General features: G+C 41.0%; 1 protein-coding gene across 2 annotated transcripts; it reads left to right on the top strand.

The window, feature by feature from the left end:
- The first annotated feature begins 199 nt into the window (after positions 1-199).
- RPE65 (retinoid isomerohydrolase RPE65) lies at positions 200-21,814 on the top strand. Of its 2 annotated transcripts, none has more exons than XM_074220305.1 (14): positions 200-210; positions 2,745-2,827; positions 6,215-6,365; positions 10,347-10,454; positions 10,554-10,695; positions 12,956-13,103; positions 14,042-14,123; positions 14,347-14,479; positions 14,558-14,697; positions 16,096-16,225; positions 18,608-18,722; positions 19,809-19,903; positions 20,007-20,118; positions 21,663-21,814. In XM_074220305.1, the coding sequence occupies exons 1-14, from the start codon at positions 200-202 to the stop codon at positions 21,812-21,814; spliced, it is 1,602 nt and encodes a 533-aa protein (XP_074076406.1). The 2 variants fall into 2 exon arrangements, with proteins under 2 accessions (XP_074076406.1, XP_074076407.1); XM_074220306.1 differs by having other exon boundaries at positions 20,007-20,176; positions 21,663-21,747.

The following is a 21,814-nucleotide window of genomic DNA, read 5'->3' on the forward strand; positions in this document are numbered from 1 at the left end:
AAAATCTTGAGAGCATTAGAAGGACTTGAGGGTTGAATGCAGCCTCTGTTCACCCTCCTCCTATGACTGGTTGAGAGGTTTTCTCAAAAGCTCTAACTCTTCAGAAGGTCTTAACAGTCACATAAATAGCACAGCCTGAAACCTGGCATCTCCACTGTGCCTCTGCTGCCACCCTGTGCCATCCACCCATCTGGAGAACATGTCTAGCCGGTAAGTAGCTGCAGGAGGTTTTGTTTTAGCCTCCGGAGTGGAATCTAGGGACTGGCATTTGGGCAGCAGCAGGGTATTTTGTTCAGGAGTCTTCAGGGAGAGTCTTTTTCCGGTACTATGAAGTGGAACAGACTTTACAGGATTCTGTACTGAAGGCACAAGGGTTTATGTGCATCTTAGGACAAGAACAAGAGAAGGAAACCCCTTCCCTACTGGTCAAGGAATGTACCCTGGGCCCAGGGAGGAGGCTGCCCAGGGCAAGGGAATAGAGGATCATTCCACTCAAAATAAATTCCTGAATTTTAAAGCAAAATTGAACCTTGACTGTGGCTGCTGCTGCTGCTGCTATAGCTTCTAAAATACAGATAGTATTTTAGATGAGGATAGTAGCAGTGGAAAAAAATCAGAGGATTCAAACCTAGAATGCTGTATGATCTTGACCAGACTTCTGAGGCTTCAGAGCTCTGAGGCTCCTTCCTGCTCTAGGGCAAAGAGCCTTATAATAAAAGAGAATATTTCTATAAGGCTGGAGAGTGAAAGTTATTTAATTTGATCTTCAAAGCAACCCAATGAAGTAAATGATGCAGATAGTTAAATAGAAATATATATATAAATGATAAATATAACAATATATTTATATAATGTATTAGTATAATATAACATTTATGTAATATAGTATTATAACATAACATTTATATAAATAAATGATACAGATAGCTAAATAGAAATACATACATTATATATACATATATATATAGATATATAGATACATAGATATACACAAATTGCTGGGCCTAGAATCAAAAAGACTTAGGTTTCTAAGTTCAAATCTGACCTCAGACACTTCCTAGCTATGTGACTCTGGGTAAGTCACTTCATCATGCTTGCCTCAGTTTCCTCATCTGTAAACTGAGCTGGAGAAGGGAATGACAAACCATATCAGTATTTTTGCCAAGAATACCCCTAAGGGGGTCACAAGAGTTGAACATGACTGCAAAATGACTGAACAACTGAACATATTTATAGAATCCATACATATACATGAAAATATGTACAAATGTTTATATTTCTACAGTGTTATACATATAGAAATGAATGTTTATAGACACATATATGTGTCTATGTGTGTATATATATATATATATGTATGTATAAATATAAATAAACATGGATATACAGAGCTAGATGACAAAGCAGATAGAATGTGGGACCAAGAGTCAAGAATTCAAATTTTGCCTTGGATATTTACCAGCTTTGTGACGCTGGGCAAGTTGCTTAATCTCTGTCTGCCTCAGTTTCCTCACTTGTATAATGCTTATTCCAATAGCATCTCTCTCCAGGGTTGTAGTGAGGACCAAAGGAGATCATATTTTTCAGGTGAGGAGGCAGTATCAAAGTAATCCTTGCACCTGCTGAATTCATGCTCCTAGGAGAACACCAGGGACCAGGGGAGCAGTTCATAGGGGAAAGAGCAATGAACCTGGAGGCAAATGACTGGACTTCAAAACCCACTTGTTCCTTTACTAGCTTAGGGACAAGTCACCTGACCTTTCAGATCCTAATGTCATCAACCTTGAGCTGGAAAGGACCTTAGAGGTTGCCTAGATAGGAATGTTGGGGGGGGGGGTCAAATTTGGGGCCTGTACACAGGTCCATAATACTCCTGAGTTAGCAGAACCAGATTTAAATGTAACTAGAAAATAGTAACAAAATAAATTTATAAAAATACAACATAGGTAATGTTAATTTATGGTTTTCCAAGTCAAAATGCAGCTATAGTGTCTGCTTCTGTTTAAATCTGATATCACTGATCTAAACTGATCCTGCCATTTTACAGATAGAGAAACTGAAACCAAGAGCAGGGAAGTGATTTACCCAAGGTCATCCAAGTTGTAACTGGGAGAGAATGTATTTGTATCTAGGTCCTCTGACCAAAAATCCAATCTGCCTTCCTGTAAATGACATCCAACCACAGAAAGAGTTGTTAAGCTGAGGTCCTTAATTCCTTAGGATTACATGGGTAGATTTGGGGTCGAGGGGTCTTTGAGCTTGGATGAGAAAAGGAAAAAAATCTTTATTTTCCACCAGCCTCGAAGGGACACAGAGATTTTCCCTTAATTATTTAAGAACATGATTTGAGGAGGGGATGGCCCAGGAAGGGGCTGTCCTTCCAGGGCATCTAGACCAATCACCTCATTTGACAGAGGAGGAAACTGACTCCCAGAGTTGAATTGTGAGTTATTATGGCCATGGCCATATGGAAGGACTTTGAAGATCTTTTCCACTGGCACCAAAGGAGCCTCTCTATATTTCCAGGCAGTTAATAGCTCAGTGACTTATTCACCTGAATACTGACCATCCTCTTCCCTCCCTTGGAGGCTCCCTAACCTGAGTTGGTGCTGAATACAGAGCTTTGGTAAAATCACAGGATGGGCTCCTGGCCTCCCCAACCCTCCTTTCCATGACTGACTTCTTTCTCTGGGATTTCTTTGGGAGTCAACTTTGACATAGTCCTGACTCTTGACCCATTTCAGAGTTGAACACCCAGCTGGAGGCTACAGAAAACTTTTCGAAACAGTGGAAGAGCTGTCATCACCACTCCCAGCTCACGTCCAAGGTGGGTCCCTCAAATTCTACCTTCCCCTATTGACTGTCATGTCTCCCACATGCAAAGACATGCAAGAAGGAATAAAGGAATCTGGACATTTTTAGGAGGGGCTCATTGCATCTGCCCTGGACTCCTCATCCCTAGTCTAGAAAATGAAGGAAGACCTCTTGGTATTGAAGCAATCACAAAGGGACATCATAATTGGATTAATAGATTCTCTGGAGAAACACTTAAGATTTAGAGGCAGGACCATGGGATTGAAGATTGAGAGGGAACTTAAATGTTATCCAGAACAAACTTATCTTTTTTTTATAAAAAAGTAAACTGAGATCAGGGGAGGTAAGGAACTATCCCCAAAGACAGTGAATTGGATAATTACAAATTTTTATTCTCATCAAGCTCCATGTCCATCTGAAGAAGGTATGTACCAGATGTTAAGTGGAATTTCAAGCATCAGTCAAATTTCAAATGGTAGGCCCTGGGGGTGTAGCCATGGGAGGTGGGAGGTATGGCCATGTAGTGCAGTGGGAAGAGCAGTGGCCTTCAGGAAGTCCAGTCTCATCTACTTAATAGTTGAGTGATCCTGTACCAATCACCTCATGTCTTCAGGCTCAGTTTCCTGTTGGGTAAAGTGAGGTTGATCAATCTGGCATATTTGCCACTGAACTGGTGAGAAAATCACTGTATGAATATTGGCTCTGTTAGTGTCTCAGTTCTCAGTATTTTATCTTCCATGGACTTGTTTTTCTTTTTTTGTTTGTTTGTTTTTTGCAAGGCAATGGGGTTAAGTGGCTTCCCCAAGGCCACACAGCTAAGTAATTATTAAGTGTCTGAGGTCAAATTTGAACTCAGGTACTCCTGACTCCAGGGCCAGTGCTCTATCCACTGTGCCACTAGCTGCCCCTTACGCCACCTAGCCACCCCTGGTTTTCTTAATTATGCATTTATATATGCAGATATGATAAAAATACCCATTTCACAAATCATTCTGGAAAACAGGTTGTTGAATTTTTAGACAAAGGATCTAAATTCAAATCTTGGCTTGTGTGTGACTTTGGTCAAATCTCATAACCTGGTTGGGTCTCTGCATCCTCATCTGGAAAAGAACGTTGGGTAAGCAACAAATGCCTTGTGATTTTGTCCTCAGTGAAAGGAAGGAAGGAAGGAAGGAAAGGAGGAAAGGAAGGGAAGAAAATGAAAATAGTATACCATCTGTTATTTCTCTGGAAGCAGATAATATTTTTAATCATGAGTCCTTTGGAATCACTGTGTCACCAAGAATAGTTAGATCATTCATAGTTCATCATGGAAAATTTTTGTACTCTGTACCACATTCTCCTGGTCCTGCTCAGTTCACTTTGTATCAGTTCATATTAGTCTTTCCAACTTTTTCTGAAGTCATCCCTCTCATTTCTTGCCAATCTGATAGGTGTGAGGTGGTCAAAGCTGCTTTAATTTGAATTTAATTTTCAAATTTAAATTAATTTTAATTTCCATTGTTCTAAACAATAGTGATTTAGAGCTTGTTTTTATATGACCATAGATAGATTTGATTTCTTCATCTGAAAATTGTCTGTTCATATCCTTTGACCATTTATCAATTGGAAAATGAATTGTATTCTCAAAAATTTGACTCTGTTCTCTACATATCTGAGTAATCATGAAAGATTCTTGTTGCCAAGTTTTCCACCAGTTTTCTGTTTTCCTTCTAATTTGTATTGCATTGGTTTCGTTTGTATGAAAACTTTTTTGATTTTATACAGTCAAAATTACTATTTTATATTTCATAATTCTCTCTTCATCTTGTCTGGTTTCAGATTCTTCCCTTATCCGTAGATCTGACAGGTAAACTATTCTATGCTTTTCCAATTTGCTTATGATATCACCATTTATATGGAAATCATGTACCCAGTTTGATTTTAACTTGGTATATGATATTAGATGTTGTTCTTAACCTAGTTTCCATTATGCTGTTTTCCATTTCTCCCAGAAGTTTTAGTCAAACAATGAGTTTTCATCCCTAAAATCTGAATCTGAGTTCATCATAAACTAGATTACTATGGTCAGTTACTATAATGTGATTTGTAGCTAATCTGTTCCACTGAGTCACATTCTTTTCCTTATCCAGTACCAGATTTTTTTTTATAATAACTGTTTGAGATCTGGTTTGTCTAGATTACTTTCATACACATTTTTCCCTTGATTCCTGTCATACCTTTGACCTTTTATTCTTCCAGATGAATTTTGTTATTTTTTTTTAATTCTATAAAATAAATTTTGGTCATCTGATTGGTCAATGAGAGATTAATTTAGGAGGAATCATAATTTTATTCTATATATGACATATGCTTGGCCTATCCATGAACAATTAATATTTTTCTAGTTGTTTAGATCTGACTTTATTTGTGTGCATTGTTTTGTAGTTGTATTCATATAGGTCTTGAACTTGCTTTGGCAACACATTTCATTTGAATATCAATTTTCTCAGTTGCCCAATGGAATCGAGCACCTTCTGAAAGAGTGGTACAACCAGACTTAGTACTGTGTCTCCGCAGGAAACTTTTAACGAGAAAATTAGTGCTACCGATATAGGCCATGAGCACACCTGCTCTGAAGATGAAAACCTTCAAGAGCTGCTGGCTCGCAAAGCCAAATTTTGTGACTGCAGTAAGACCTGAATCCAGATCAGCCTGAGTGTTAGGCCATCACTCTATTTACTTCCCTCTGCCCCTTCAGGAATGAGAACTTCCCCAATAGGGTTGTCTTGAGACTGAAATAAGACAAGGCACATAAAGGGTTTTGCACATATTGTAATATTGAAAAAAAGATCTGGGTTTGAATTTCACATTTGACATTTGCTACAAGTCAAATACAATTCCTAAAGCCTCAGTTTCCTCTTCTATCAAATGAGAGACTTGGACCAGGCAGCCCTCTGAGGTCCTATCCAATTCTATCTCTTCTTTAAAGCAAAGATGGGGTCTACATTCCCCTTTGAAATATCAGAGGCCATATCACATCAACATTGTCCCTGTGGCCCTGTCCTTCATCTGGAGGGTAGATTCATACCCTAACTGAGGGCCACATCTTTGCCCAGACTATGGCAAGAGGTTACTAAAATGTCAGGTCTTATCGATCAGCTCTTATTTTCAGGACCCATAATTCTCACCCTGAGATCCCAAGTGCCCCCAAAAGCAGGCCAAGGGATTGAATCTCAAGAGACAAGGTTATTGGTTTATACTTTCGCCACCTCTCCACCTTCCCTTCCATCCTTTTCTCCATCTCTTTGTTCTGTTTCCCTTTTGTCCTTAAGGAGCTCACACTCATCTTGGACAGACAAGACTGGCAGTGACTTGAGCTGCGACTCACTAGAGCATGTTCTTGTCCCTTTCCTCATAGGCAGAATCCCGCCATGGCTCACCGGCAGCCTCCTTCGATGTGGGCCGGGTCTGTTTGAAGTTGGAAGTGAACCGTTTTACCATCTGTTTGATGGTCAGGCCCTTCTCCATAAGTTTGACTTTAAGGAAGGCCAAGTCACGTATCATAGAAGGTGAGTGAGTGGGAAAGACTGAGACACCAGTCTCAGAGCATCACAGACAGATTGAGGGCTGGGGAGGAGGGATACAGGATGACCCGGGCCTGGAGTCAGGAAGGAAGGCCCAAGTTCAAATTCAGCCTCAGATATTGAGTAGCTGTGTGACTCTGATCAGGTCATTTAGCCTCTGTCTGCCTCCATCTGCCTCCGTTTCCTCAATGAAAATACTCGGGATAATAGTCAGATATCCTTGTTACAACTATAATAAGGATTAAATGAGATAAAATTGTAAGGGCTTTGTACTTAATAGATGCCATATAAATGCATATTCTCTTCCTTTCCCCTCATAAATTTAGAACTTTAAGTAACTTTAGAGACCATAGAACCTGATTCTCTCATTTTACAGATAGGGAAACTGAGTCACATAGAAAGTGACTTATTTGCCCTGGATTACCCAGCTACTGCAGTGTCTGGAATAAGATCTGAACCCATTCCAAATCCAGTACCCCTCCACTCTGTATCATTGATTCTCACATATGGGTGGCAATCACCATTCCATTTTGCTTCTCTTCTCGGCAACTGTGCCCTGGGCAAGAATCTGGAAATCCACCTGACCAGAATACACCTAAGGGTGAAATGGTGACCTTCATAGGATACATATCTACCTAGAAAGCAGAAACTCAAAGCTTTGGTTTTCCCCTTTGAATTCTTTTTTCCATTACTTATATCATTACTTATAAGAACAGGGAACATTTATATGATACATTAAGCATCATTTGATACTCACAATACTGAGGCAGTTAAAGGTCTAGAAACTTGCCTAGGGACACACAACTAGTGTCTGTTTAAGGACAGATTTGAACTCAGATCTTTCTAACTGTAGGCCTAATGCTCTATCTACTGAGCCACCTAAATCATTTTAATTTTAATAGTCACAAAGTGAACATTCAGGAAGCGTTCATTAGTCTCTGGGACCTGTAGAACATGAGGGTGTCATTGTCTCTCTGCTGGTCAGTCTCATGAAAGGCCACCTTTACTAAAAAGTCATATGTTAGCATTGTGTGGGGGATGTTGGTTGTTTATTTATTCTGACCTGGACCTACAATTCATCTCAGCTGCAAGTGATAACCCCAGACAGTTATCTATAGCTTCGAGCAGTTAAGAAACTTGTCCAAGGTCACTCAACTTGTTCATCAGAGACAGGACTAGAATCTCAGACTTCCTAATTCCCAGAACAACCTTCTCTAAGCTACCTCCCCCTTTCAACCCTCTTCACCAAAGAAAATGATTACACAATAATTCAAAACTAAAGCACACGTACAGGAAACAAATGAAGAGCCTGGGATTGTGAGCAGCACAAAAGGCAAGAAGGAACCCACAGGCTCTTTTATATCCCTGGGGAAAGCCCCCCCCAAAAAAATAGTTTTTCTCCAGAGATGAGAGTTAAAAACTAAGGAAGCACTGATGGAAAAGAACAAACCAAAAGACCTTGGATCAAAGAGAAGGAATGAGAGGCCTGAAGGTCCCTGGCACATTGGAGTAGAGCCTGGAGGGGAGGCAGGGACAGAGGTCCAGCTAGGCCAGGAGAGATGCAGGAAGAGCATGAATATGGTGGCAGGGTGGCCTCTTCCTTCCCAGTGTCCCTCAGGATGACCCAGGATAAAATATTCCAAAAGCATTTACAAGTTCCTGCTTTGTGTCAAACATTAGAGATACTAACCAAAGTTCAAAATCACCCCTGCCCTCAAGAAGCTTCCATTCTAGTGATGCAAGTGTTCTGGGGGATATTGGGGGTCCCCACTACAACTGCTGCCCTGGGGCAAAAATGAACCAGTTCCTTTCCTATTGAAAAAGGTAATCCATAAGCAGGTAAGCATAGACACGATCATTGGAGGAGAGGGACCACTACCAACCAGATCAGACAGGACTTCCCACAGGAAATGGCTCATCATCTGAGTTAGGAAGGAAGTCACAGATTATACAAGGTAAGGGAAAGAGAAAGTATGTTCCAGTCATTGGGGTCTGCCTGTGAGAATATTGGATGATGAAAGAGTGAGGATGTTGGGGGTGAGAGGGGAGGAGATAAAAGCCAATAGAAGAATTTGACCAAATCATACCACCATATAAACTAAGCCTAGAAATGGTCCAGAACCAGACTCTTCAAGAATTTCAAAAGGGTTTTATCCTGGAGGGAATAAGAAACAGTGAAGGACCGTGGGCAGGATGTGCTAGGTTCCAGTTTGTGCAGTTAGGTAGATCTGTGAGGAGGATGAAGTGAAAGGGAGGCCAAATAGGAGGCTGAGTCAATGCTCCAGATGCAGGAAGGGGAGGATGTGAGCTAAGAGCAGAAAGGACAGGACAGATGTTGGGAAAGGCAGAACCACCAAGACTCAGTGACTGACTGACTATGGACACTGGGACAGAGGGAAGGCAAGGTGGTGCTATAGTATCCCAAAGGAAAACACTATCCAGAGAAAGGGGCCTTTGGGAGCTTTTGTTTGGAAGTGGTTGAGTTTGAGACTTATGGGGCAAGCCTGCCTGTACATTTATAATAATAGTACCCCATTTGCATAACTCCTAAAAGTTTGCAGAGTACTTCATGTTTGTTATCCCAAGCTTCAACATAACTCTATGAGTGAATATGTAATATCTCCATTCTACTGTTGAGGAAACTGAAGCTAGGAGGGGTGTAGGATTAAGAATAGTTTAATATTTTGCTACCACAAAACAAGATGCCAAACACTTGCTTAGAGAACTGCTTAATAACAAAAAAATCAAATACAGAAACAAGGAATGCTTTCTTAAATGTACAACCAAAACAGAAGAACAATACTAATATAATAAGTAAAATGATTAATGTAACTATCCATATACTAGAAAAAAGATAAAGAAAACATCACCAGTTCGGGGAAGCACCAACTCGATAATCAGTGGTCGGGGAGTCCCGAGTGTCGGCTCTTGGGTCCTGAACAGAAAAGTAGCCCCAAGCAAAGCATCCTTTCCATGGGTGAGATTCCCAAGAGGGGAGTTTAGCTGAGGATTTTTGTAGGGTCTTAGACAAAGAAGGCATTCCACCAGGGAACCGGGATATGGTTCAATTAATTGACATGAATTATTAAGGATGTGTTCTCAGGAATTTAGCATGAGACATCACTATCTGGAGCAAAACATCCTTGTTTTGAAATAGGCTCTGAGCAGATAGCCAGTCCCTCAGAGTCTAACATGGTCCAAGAATGGCTAGTTCCTGGAGTTCAAGAGCTAACACAGATGGTGAGGTTCATGTAAAGGACAAATCAGTTCATACGGTGCATGGGCCTTCATGATATCATCCCTTAAAAGGATATTAATTTATCCTTCAAAGTTAATGTGATTTACCCAAGGACCCATAGATAATAAATGACTAAGGTAAGATTTGAACACAGATCTTTTTGATTCCAAGTCTAGTTCTCTGTCTAGCCTGTCTCAATAACTCTCTAATTCATCCCCTGTAAAAAAAACTGATCCAGTGTGGGCATTACCCTGCCACCAAGTGTCTCTTAAATTCTGAGTGCCTCAGTGTCCTGATTGGTAAAATGACGAGATTGGATGAGAGGACCTTCAGAGTCTTTTCCACTTAGGAATCTAGGATTCTATAATACTACTTGGGTGACCTTGGACAAGATGTAAACCCTCTGGGCCTCAGTTTCTCATCTGACCTTCCAAGTCCTGTTCAGCTCTAAATCTTTGATCCTCTGGCCTCTGCTAACAAGGGGTTCACTCCCTTGAAAAACAGCCCCTTCCATTTTGACTCAGTGACCGTAGGAGGAGGTAGTTATCATTCTACATGAAACTCTTGGACCCATATCTATCTGTTGGATCTAATTCCAACTGCTGGGCCTCATTCATCCTTCTCTTTCCAGCTCATAGGAGATCACAAATGAGGCGTCTCAGGGTCATGCAGGGCCCCCTCATTACTGTCCCTGCATATCAGGTGATGTGTTTCTTGCTCTTCTTTAGGTTCATCCGCACGGATGCCTATGTAAGAGCCATGACAGAGAAAAGGATTGTCCTGACAGAATTTGGCACCTGTGCCTTCCCTGATCCCTGCAAAAACATCTTCTCCAGGTGACTGAGGCAGAGCCTTCTCTTCTTCTGTTCTGGCTTAGCTTGGCTGGTCTTGTTTATGAGAGAGTTTCAAGTCTCAGCCTTCACTTGCTCCTGCAGGTTTTTTTCTTACTTTCGAGGTGTGGAGGTCACTGATAATGCCCTTGTTAACATCTATCCTGTGGGAGAAGATTACTATGCCTGCACAGAGACAAACTTCATAACCAAGATCAACCCCGAGACTCTGGAGACAATTAAGCAGGTAAAAAGTTGTGCTTTCTGTTAAATTCATTTATTTGTTTCTAGACTGTGATATCATCTGCATGGACAACTCTCAATGGGAAAATTCCCTCTACTCATGCAGATTGGCAGTTCTTAAGGAGCTTTCAGTTGTAGAGAGATTTAAAGAGCTGTCCAAGGTACCTCATCAAGTAGGGTTCAGAGGTAGGATTTGAATTCATGTCTTAATGCTTGGGGAAAATTGTTAGTTCAATAACAAAGATTTAAGTTCTACAAAAAAAGGAAAGATTTTATTCTTCACAAAATCCTAAAAAACACAAACTCTTTATATACTCTTCCTTGTAAATAGGATGAAATTAGGGAATCTCTCCTAGACTCAGACGAGGCTGAATTCATTGAAATCAGGCCAGGCAGTGTTCCAGTTCTAAACCAACAGAATCACATAGGATCTAATTACTGACTTAAAAATGGAAATACCCTCAGAGACCATCTAGTTCAAGACCCTCATTTTGGAAATGAAAAAACTTGACAGGGAAAATTGTAAGTGATATGTGTGAGGTCACACAAGTACTAAGTATCAGAGATTAGATTTGAATTCAAGGTTCACATTTCATCATAAAAATTACAATTTAGGATTCAGAATGAATTGGGCAGATCTGAAAGACTTAACAACTCATTTGTGAAGTGGGTCCAGCTACTGTACTGTGCCAGAAAAAACGTTTTAGGAGGATTAAATCAATAAGGCAGAATTACATGGAAAATGATAATAATAGCTGATAGCTACATGTGATCCTTCACAAATACCCCATGGTTTCATCAATGGACAACTATTCTGCTTCCAATTCTTTGCTTTCATACTTTCATGCAGCTGTGACTGCTTTGATATAAATGAGATCCTTCTATCTTTGATTTCTTTGGTCAAAGGATCTCTGGATCAAAGGGTATGGTCATTTTGTCACTATTTTTACTATAATTCCAAACTACTTTTAAAAAATGTTTGAGGGCAGCTAGGTGGCACAGTGGATAGAGCACCAGCCTTGGAGTCAGGAGTACCTGAGTTCAAATCTGGCCTCAGACACTTAACAATTACCTAGCTGTGTGGCCTTGGGCAAGCCACTCAACCCCATTGCCTTGCAAAAACCTAAAAAAAAATGTTTGGGTCAATCCATACCTCCATCAACTTAGTTTTAACATTTCTGCTTTTCCACAGTCCCTCCAACACTGACACTTTATATATTTGGGAACTAGTTTTTCACATTTTTTGACTAGTTCCTTACTGGAGTAGAACTCCTATCTTATATAATTGCTTTTGTTCCTTGTATATCTTGAATATCAGACACTAATCAGAAGTACCTGCTCCTTTTATCTGAGCAATAGTGATATTCTTCACACAAGAATTTCAATTTCATGTAAACAAAAAGGACCTATTTGGGGAGAGGAGTGCATCTTTTATGCCTTCTCCCCCTAGTCAAAGTTAGGAAAGAAATCTGATTTTAATCTCTTCTCATTTTTTCATGGTACAACTTTATATTCAGGTCACACCCATTTTGACCATTGTACTATGTCAGGAAAACAGTCTTAGAAGGATTCCATCAATAATACAGAATTACATGCTGAAGGGTCATAATAGCTAATAGTTACACATGATCCTCACAAAACCCCATGTTATCATCAATGGACAACTAGTCTGCTTCCAATTCTTCGCTGGTGTGTGTGGTGTAATGTGTCAGTCTAAGCCTAATTTCCGCCAAACTCTCTTCCAGTTTTCCAAAAAACTTTTGTGAGTCAGCAAATTCTTTCCTAAGTACTTTGTCTTCTAAGACTTCTCTTAAATCTCTGTTATTGTAGTTCTGGTTCTTGCTTATCTAGGAGCAAAAGAAAATAGGATCACAAATTTAGACAACAGGGGGCACAGAGAGCTCATGGACAATCTACCCATTTTGCAGATAAGGAAACTGAAGCTAAGAGAAATCCAATGATTTTCCCAACACTTCTTGGATAAAATATATCAGAGGAAGAATTTGATATTAGATTCCCCCACCTCTAAATATAAGATTCTGTCCCATAACGTGGGTTGATTTTTGTGTTGACAATTGCTTCTTTATAACATAATATGAAATGAATTCCTTCCCTTTCATTAAACTTTTCTCTTTTAATTATTCCCCTGGAGGTTCTACACCTGCTATTCCTCTAAATTAATTCTGTTATTATCTTGTCAAGCTCTGCAATGCAGGGCTTGATTGGCGTTGGCATAGTAACCTATAGCATTTCCTCTCTTGTAGGTTGACCTTTGCAACTACGTCTCAGTCAATGGTGCCTCAGCTCACCCCCACATTGAAAATGATGGAACTGTTTATAACATTGGCAACTGCTTTGGAAAAAACTTTTCTATTGCTTATAATATTGTCAGGATCCCTCCCCTCCAAGCAGGTATACCCACCAGCTGGACCTTTTCTTAAGCAAACTTCCCCAGGTGTGAGGAAAGGACCATGGCAGGATGGACCTCTTTGGGTCTGTCTTGAGGTTGGAGCTGGGCACTTTTTGGAATCTCAAGGCCCCTTTGATTCCCTGTAGATTCAATAATTTCACTGGAAATTTGTGAACTGCCCAATTCAATTTAATCATGGTTTATTAAGGCTTAACTAAGCGCTGAGACTGTTTAAGAAAAAAGCTCCTCCCCTTAAGGAGTTTACATTCTACTGCATTCCTGAAGACAAAAACAAGGTAATTCAAAGTAATTTCTGGAGAAGAAGCTGGTGGGATCCAGGGCAGGTTCCCATAGAAGGAGGCTCCTGAGCAGGAATCCTATGCAGTAGAGTGGACGCTCATGAATGCTTCTTTTCATGGTGCCTCATCAGCACAGATAGAAGAGTGTTCTGGGAAACAGCTTTGGGATGATATGGCTGGACTGGAGAATGAATAGAGAAAAGTCATGTGAATAAGGCTGGAAAAATCAGGGAAAGTCAACCTTTGGGAGGGAGGGATTTGATGCTACACTTACTAGGGAGCCATTGAAGACTTTTGAGTGGAGTAGAGGGAAGGGAGGAAATCATGTCAGATCTCTATTTTAGGGATGTCAGCTTTCCAGTTATGTGAAAAATGTGCTGGAAAAGGAAGAGACTGAAGACAGGGAAACCAACAAGAGGATGGTTATTATAGTTCCAATGGAGATGAGTCAGGCTTTAAGATGGTCTGAGGAGAGAGAGGAAAACAGATGTGAGGAAGGCTAAGATTAAATTTCCTAATAAACAACCAGTTTGTTGACCCAGAATGAGCTCTGCAAAACACAATATACTTTTCTTGCACACAAGATTGTGTCTTTCACATGAGCTTCTGCAATAGCCCTATGCAAATTGACTTTATTTTAGACAAAGAAGACCCAATAAACAAGACTGAGGTGGTCGTTCAGTTTCCTTGCAGTGATCGATTAAAGCCGTCTTATGTCCACAGGTAAACTCAAAGGTCCTCTTCAGTATCCAAGAGACAAAAAGGAAATAGTCTTATTGTCTCACCCATCTTTGATCAAATCCAAATGTAGTATTTCCCTGCAGTCAATCACATTTAAATGGCTGTGTCCTGGCTAGGCTCTTGGTCTACAAGTCAACCCTATGTCTGTATCTGCCCATGAGCGGCTGCCCTCCTGCCTCATACATCCCACTGTAATTTTCCACAGTTTTGGGCTGACTCCAAATTACATCGTTTTCGTGGAAACTCCTGTCAAAATTAATCTGCTCAAATTTCTTTCCTCCTGGACCCTTTGGGGAGCCAACTACATGGACTGCTTTGAGTCCAACGAAACCATGGGGGTAAGCAGCAACCTCACTAAGCTGAGGACTTGGGGGTTGTTGCAGAGGCACCTTCTAACTCTCTTCCCACTTTCCAAGGTGTGGCTTCATGTAGCTGATAAAAAACAAGGCAAGTATCTCAACATCAAATACAGAACATCCTCTTTTAACCTCTTCCATCACATTAACACATATGAAGAGGGCAACTTCCTGATCGTGGACCTCTGCTGCTGGAAAGGGTATGGATAGAAAAACATCAGGGGCATTATCCCCATGCTTTGGTCCCATGTCAGTCCCAGGGTACCCCTTGTGGGCATCCGTTTCACCAAAACGTGGGATTTTCTCTCTCTAGAGTTGAAATCTACTCAATGGCCACAGGCACTCTCTCCTGAAGCCCCCGAATTTATTTTAAACTTGATTTGGATAATCATATTTTAATACAGTTGGTTCCTTTTATTATCCTATATACTTTATTTTATACATTTGCAAACACAATCTGAGGAAGGCTCTATGGACTTCCCCAGACTTTTACCCAAGAAGTGTAAGACACACTTGATCTTCTTCAGCCCCCTCATTTGACAGATGAGGAAACTGAGGCTCAAGGAGGTTAAGTGTTTTAGGAATTCCATAGGGTCACCAAACTGGACAAAGTCTGAGGAGCCATCTTGTCCAACAGTTTCATTTTACAAATAAGGGAACTGAATTCTAGGAACCACAATTCACCTTCCAGTAACTCAAAGTGAAGGTTAAATCATATGTTCAAGTAGATAGAACTGTTTTCCTAGAGACATCCCCCAAAGAAATGATATGTGTGGCTTGTTCAGTAAGAATCTGAATTAGCTAGGTGGATACTGAGTAGAGGACTGAGCCCCTAATTTCAAGTACTACCTCAGAGACTGATGTGCTACGTGAAACCTGGCAAGTTCCTTAGTTGCTCTCAGCCTCAGTTTCCTCTTCTATTAGATGAAAATAATAATAATTGTACATACTTTATAGGGTTGGTGTGAGGATCAAATGAGATATCCTATGTAAAGAACTTTCAAACCTTCAAATGCTAGGGAATCTTAAGCTGTTATAATTCTTAGAATGGTTTTCTCTCTGGTTTTTTCCCAGTCAGCTCATTTTAGAGCATGGAGGTAAGGGGGGAAGGGAAAAGGGCCATAACAGGCCTAGTTCAGACCTGGCAGGGGGTTGCATACCTTTTATCCAAAAAAGAAACCTGGATAAATTTGGAGCCATTAGCTGGCAGGAGGCTGGTCACAAAAAATTGCTTTGACCACAGCAGCTCATGAAGGATGACTTGGCATTAGATCTTGGAGGAAATGAGAAGTGGGCTCTTCAAGGGGGCATCCTTCTTATGTCCTCAATCAGATCCATGTTGTAGAATATAAATCTCACTCTGCATCTAAAAGTCAGGGACCACCTCAAACACAGCCTATCATTTCTTCCAAGACAATCAGGTGATCAATGATTAAAAGGTTGGATTTGTGGCTAAGAAGACTTGAGCTCCCCTTTGGCCTCTGCCTTAGTTTTGCTTCTGTAAAAGAGCAGCACCTACTTCCCAGAGCTATTGGGAGGTTGGACAAGATTTGAACTTACTGTTATACTGCTCATGGTGGAATTTTTTTCCTTGACAGATTTGAATTCGTTTATAATTACTTGTATCTAGCCAATTTGCGGGAGAACTGGGAGGAGGTCAAAAGAAATGCCACCAAGGCTCCCCAACCTGAAGTTCGGAGATATGTGCTTCCCTTGACTATTAACAAGGTAATTTCACCAAAGAGGTTTGAAAACTGGTTGGTGACCTTCCCTTCCCCAGAGTAGGTCCAAACCCACCCCCTTGATGTTTCTGACCATCAAGGTTCCAGGCAAGGTCACAGTAGAAGAAGTCCCAGGGCCTAGGAATCCAATGCTATCTCAGACACTCATGACCCTGGGAAAGTCACTGGACTTAGTACTTACCTACAAAGTCCTCTGTCTTGGGGGAGGGCCAGATTTGCTTTTCTTTGTTCTTTGTCCCATTTGGGAATGGCCTCCTGTCTATTCACACACAACTCTTTTCATTTTTTTCCTGATGCTTGTCTGGTGCTAGCCAAGCCCAGTTCCTTCCTATTCCACTGGTGGAGAAAGCATCCATGAGGTCTAGAGGTGAACCATCTCTCTCTGTCCTTTCTTCTATTGCCTATTTTCCAGCATATTGGAGTAGGTTGTCTCCACCACCCATTCCCTTGTAGTCACCAAGCATTAAAGTATATTTAGAATTAATTTGGAAATCACACACCTGTGAAATCACAAAACCAGGAAGCTACATTTAATTGGGAATGAGGGAAAGGGTGTTAAAATTACATTTCTTTTTAAGTTCAATTTTCTCAGTGTCTTCTCTCCTTGAACCCAGAGAAAATAAAAATAGACTTTTAGAATGAACTTGAAACTGAATTTCCTCAGCTCCCTTGGCTCTAATGCAACATAATTCCAATTGTGGGATGGAGGGTGATTGTCCAAAGTTTCCAGTGGCCCTTCCTAACAGTCTGGAGGTAGGCCTATGATTAGCCACTCTGGGAAAATCAAACTACGAAAAGGAACCATTGACTGCGAAGTCATATGGATCAAAGACAGTCTTCCAAATCTGCTTTCAAATCAGATTGTAAAATTTCTCTCAAATGAATTCTAGGATTTAGAAACATATCTCTAAGTTACTGTGTAGACAGGTCTTATATCCAGTACATTTATGTTGGTGAATTTTGTTTTTGCAAGACAATGGGGTTAAGCGACTTGACCAAGATCACACAACTAAGTATTAAGTGTCTGATTTCAAGTCCCCCTGACTCCAGGGCTGGTCCTCTGTCCATTGTGCCACCTATCTACCCCTATAACAGTATGTTTATTAGGCATTTAATAGATTACAAAATACTCTACATATGTAATCTCATTTGAGCTTCAAAAATAACCCTCTGAGGCAGGAACATCACAACTTCTCCTTGCCCATTTTTCTCATAAACAAACCAAGGTCCAAGAAAGTAGACTGACAGCTGGTAGCACAGTGAGTTGAGTATTAAACCTGGAGTCAGTGAGAAGTGTTTAGATTCTGCCTGTGTCCCTGGGCAAGTCATTTAATTCTCTGAGACTCAGTTTCTTCATCTGTAAAATGAGGGGATTGGACTTGGTCTCTAAGGCCCTTCTATCCTGTTTTCTTCTATGATCATATGGCATGCCCTTGGTCACATAGTTAAGAAATGTCAGAGATAAGATAAAAACAAGATTTTCTTATTTCCAAATCCAGCACCTTACCCTCTCAGTCTCTTTCTGGCTCTCTCTCCACACACATGGCAGAGTAGAGATACGATACTTATATATGGACAATACAGTACAAATATATATGTATAATTAGGGTTCTCTCAAATAGATTCTGGATCCAGTCCCCAAGAAAATTCTCATGGAAACTACTTTTATAAAACACATTTCTCTAGAATCCAAGACCTTGGGGGCTTAGAGAACTTTTGAGGCAGCAAAGTGACAAAAATTTAATGTCAATCCTGGAATCAGGAAGACCTGAGTTTGAAACCTGCCTCAGACACTTGGTGACTATGTAACTTTGGGCAAGTCACTTTGCCTCTGTGCCCCTCAGTTTCCTCATGTGCAAAATAGGAATAATAACCACATCTTCCTCAGAGGATTGTTGTGAGATCAAATGGGTTAATATTTGTAAGATGCTCTGAAGTACCTAGATAAATGCTGGCTCTTATTCTGAGGTCATTTAATCTAACCTCACCACCTTCCCTTCCCATGCCTCCCACCCCATGCCTTACGTAGCCCCCAATCTGGATCACTATACTTGAGAGTCAGCATCCCTGGTTCCAGTCATGCTTTGGACACATCACAAAACTGTGATCATGAACAGGTCACATAATATCTCAGAGCCTTGACTTCCTCACTAGTAGAAGAGGGATAAATATAACATATACACTCCATTCGGCCTCCCAAAGCTGTGATGAGGACAACATTTAGCAAACCTTAGGAGTGAATATTATCAAAACTTGAGCATATCAGTAAAAGGTAACAATGGCATAAGGAGGCAAAGGAGTCAACCCAAACACACCCCACCATTTTGCTTTTTCTCTCTCAGTGACTTTTGTTGTCTCTCTCTCCTAGGCCGACACAGGTAAGAATTTGGTCAGTCTGCCCAACACCACAGCTGCCGCCATTCTCTGTAGTGATGAGACCATCTGGCTGGAGCCAGAAGTCCTCTTCTCTGGACCCCGCCAAGGTAAGATCAATCATACAGGACATACCCAGGCAATCCATCTCAACCAACATTTAATTCTATAAGCCAGATCTGGGAATGCAAAGACGAAAAGGAAATCTCTTTCCCTTAGATGACTTTCAGTCTGCCGGTCACATCCCCTGATGTGTGCAACTGGTTTGCATCTCATTGAAGTCAAGTCTTGGTCATTTGCTAACTCTTGGACTTTGATTAAGCCTTGTCATCTCTCAGTTTCATCTGCAAAATTAACATAATATTTAACCTCCCTTGGAAAGATGGTGCCTTATTAATATGCATCATGGCTAGACAGTCTTAGAGAGATCAGGCTTGAAGCCATTGGGTCCAAACCCCTCATTTTACAATTGGAAACATTCTGTCAGGTAACAAGTTTCAGGTTCAAGTTTTGAACCTAGTCTTCTGACCCCAATCACAGCTCCTTCTATAAGACCACATGTAGATTTTGCTTTTACTTCTACAAGCAGCATTTTAGATTTACAATCAGATGACCTGAGTTTAGATCTCAGCTCTGCCACTGAGTGACCCTGGACAAGTTATTTCCACTTTTATGAGCTTCATTTCCCCAACTGCAAAATAAAGAGGTTGAAATCATGCTTGTCATTATTGATGTAGGGGAATCATTTTATAATATGCGGCACTCTCTTGGATTTGTTCTCCTCTTTCCAAAGTCTAAGTAATTGGAATTTTCTCAGTGCTCTCTATATAAATGGTTACTATATTTACTGGATGAAACAAGTAAATAGGACCCTCCTGGGAAAAGATGAGCTGATTACAATTCTAAATTTAGTTGAGAATTCTCATTTGGCTTACCCTTTTATTATGAAGCCCAATTTCTACACAGAATTCAACTTTACAGGCACAACTGAAGCCACTTTCAAATCCAGTTGCCTTCCAAGTACCCCTCCCTTTCACTTTCTAGCAAGATCCCGTTGGAACAGCATCTCCTTGAGGGCAGAGGCAGGTTGACCTTCATCTCTTTGTATCCCCACTATCTAGCACAATGCCTGGATAGTAAGTGATTAAGGAATTCCTTTTCATTATTTTCATTCTTTCTTGTGCCTTCTTTTGCAGCTTTTGAGTTTCCCCAAATCAATTACCAGAAGTATGGTGGGAAACCCTACATGTATGCCTATGGACTTGGCTTGAACCATTTTGTTCCCGACCGGGTAAACTGTGGTGCTTATATTGGGGAAGTCACTGGACAGCTCTTTTATTCAAGAAAAACAAAACCTTTTCATCATGTGTTTCTTGTCTTCTCTGATTGTGCAGCTCTGTAAACTGAATGTCAAAACTAAAGAAACTTGGCTATGGCAAGAGCCAGACTCCTACCCATCAGAGCCTATCTTCGTGGCCCACCCAGATGCCCAGGAAGAAGATGATGGTAATGGAGACAAGAAATATCTCCAGCTAGTGGTCCTTGCCTGTGTTCTCATTTTCAGGTCAACAACTAAGGGAACTGGTCACACAACCCTTTGTGGTCAGAATATAGACACAAGGTTGGGTTTCCAGTTGGGAGAAGGGTCCATTGTATGAAGAACATTGAAGAGTGGGCAAGCATCCAGAGGAGGGCATTGAGGACCTGGAAACCCCAGTGCTCAAAGTAGCTGTAGATTTCAACCTCTTCACTTTGAAGATGGGGAAATGAAGCCCATAGAAGTGGAAATGACTTGTCCAGGGTTACTCAGACAGTCAGTGGCAGAGCTGAGATCTAAACTCAAGTCATCTGATTGTAAATCTAAAATGCTGTTTGTAGAAGTAAAGGCAAAATCTACACGTGGTCTTATGGAAGGAGCCCAGACTGGAGTCAGAGGACTAGGTTCAAAACCTGGACCTGAAACTTGTTACCGTTTTCCTAGAGAAGAGATTTAGGGGGAATGCTTCATAGCAGGGGAAGGAGCTGAACCAAAAAGACCCAGGGCCTCCAGCCACTCCCATTTCTACCAATGTGGAAGGACACAGAATCCTTTGCTACCCAGACTCATCAACCTTAGCAGCTAGACTCCATAGAAGTAGTCATGGGCTTTCCTAGGAGTATCACAGAGCATTGGACCTGAAATCAGGAAAACATGAGTTCAAATCCAGCTGTATTCACTTGTCTGCCTCAATTTCCTCACTTGTAAAACAAACATTATCCTAGTCTCCAGTTTCTAGGATCAAAGGAGAGAATTGTAAAAAGCTTAGTCTAACATTATAGTAAAACTTTATAAATGTTTAGTACTAGTCAAGCCTTAGCATAGTTACTCACTGGCTATCTGAGCATGGGCAAGTCATTTTAACTAGTTGAACCTGAATTCCCCCATCTTTAAAATGTTAATTAAAAACACATTTCAGGGCAGCTAGGTGGCATAGTGGATAGAGCACCGGCCCTGGAGTCAGGAGTACCTGAGTTCAAATCCGGCCTCAGACACCTAATAGTTCCCTATCTGTGTGGCCTTGGGCAAGCCACTTAACCCCACTGCCTTGCAAAAAAAAAAACACACACATTTCACCAGCAAATTGTGAGGATCAGATAGGTTCATGTAGGTAAGGAATAACAATGGCTAATGCCCGAGATTCTCAAAGTGCTTTCCAAATAGTACCTCATTGGAACTGTACAGCAATCTTGTGAGATAAGGACTATAATCTCCATTTTACAGTTGAGGAAATTGAGGCAGAGGCAAAGTGATTTGCCCAGGGTGACACAAATAGTATCTGGGCTGGATTTGAACTCAGACTATTGCCCTTGACAGGTAATTAGGGTTGACCTGAGAGTTCCCTGCCCTATGGAAGTGCCTGCCCAGGGTCATATGGTCATTAGATGTCAGAGACAGGACTAATCTGGGTTGTTCCTGTTTCTGCAGCTCCCCTCAATGTAAGCAAAGAGTGATCATGATCTTTAACCTTGACCCTAACTCAGTGTTCCTGCTGTTTGCCTTTGATTTCCAGGAGTGGTTCTAAGCATTGTGGTGAGCCCTGGGATGGGACAGAAGCCTGCTTACCTCCTGGTCCTCAATGCCAAGGACATGACTGAAGTGGCCCGGGCTGAAGTAGAAATCAACATCCCTGTCACCTTCCATGGGTTGTTCAAAAAATCCTGA

Source organism: Macrotis lagotis, chromosome 2, assembly GCF_037893015.1.
Source record: "Macrotis lagotis isolate mMagLag1 chromosome 2, bilby.v1.9.chrom.fasta, whole genome shotgun sequence".
Classification (NCBI taxonomy): Eukaryota; Metazoa; Chordata; class Mammalia; order Peramelemorphia; family Peramelidae; genus Macrotis; species Macrotis lagotis.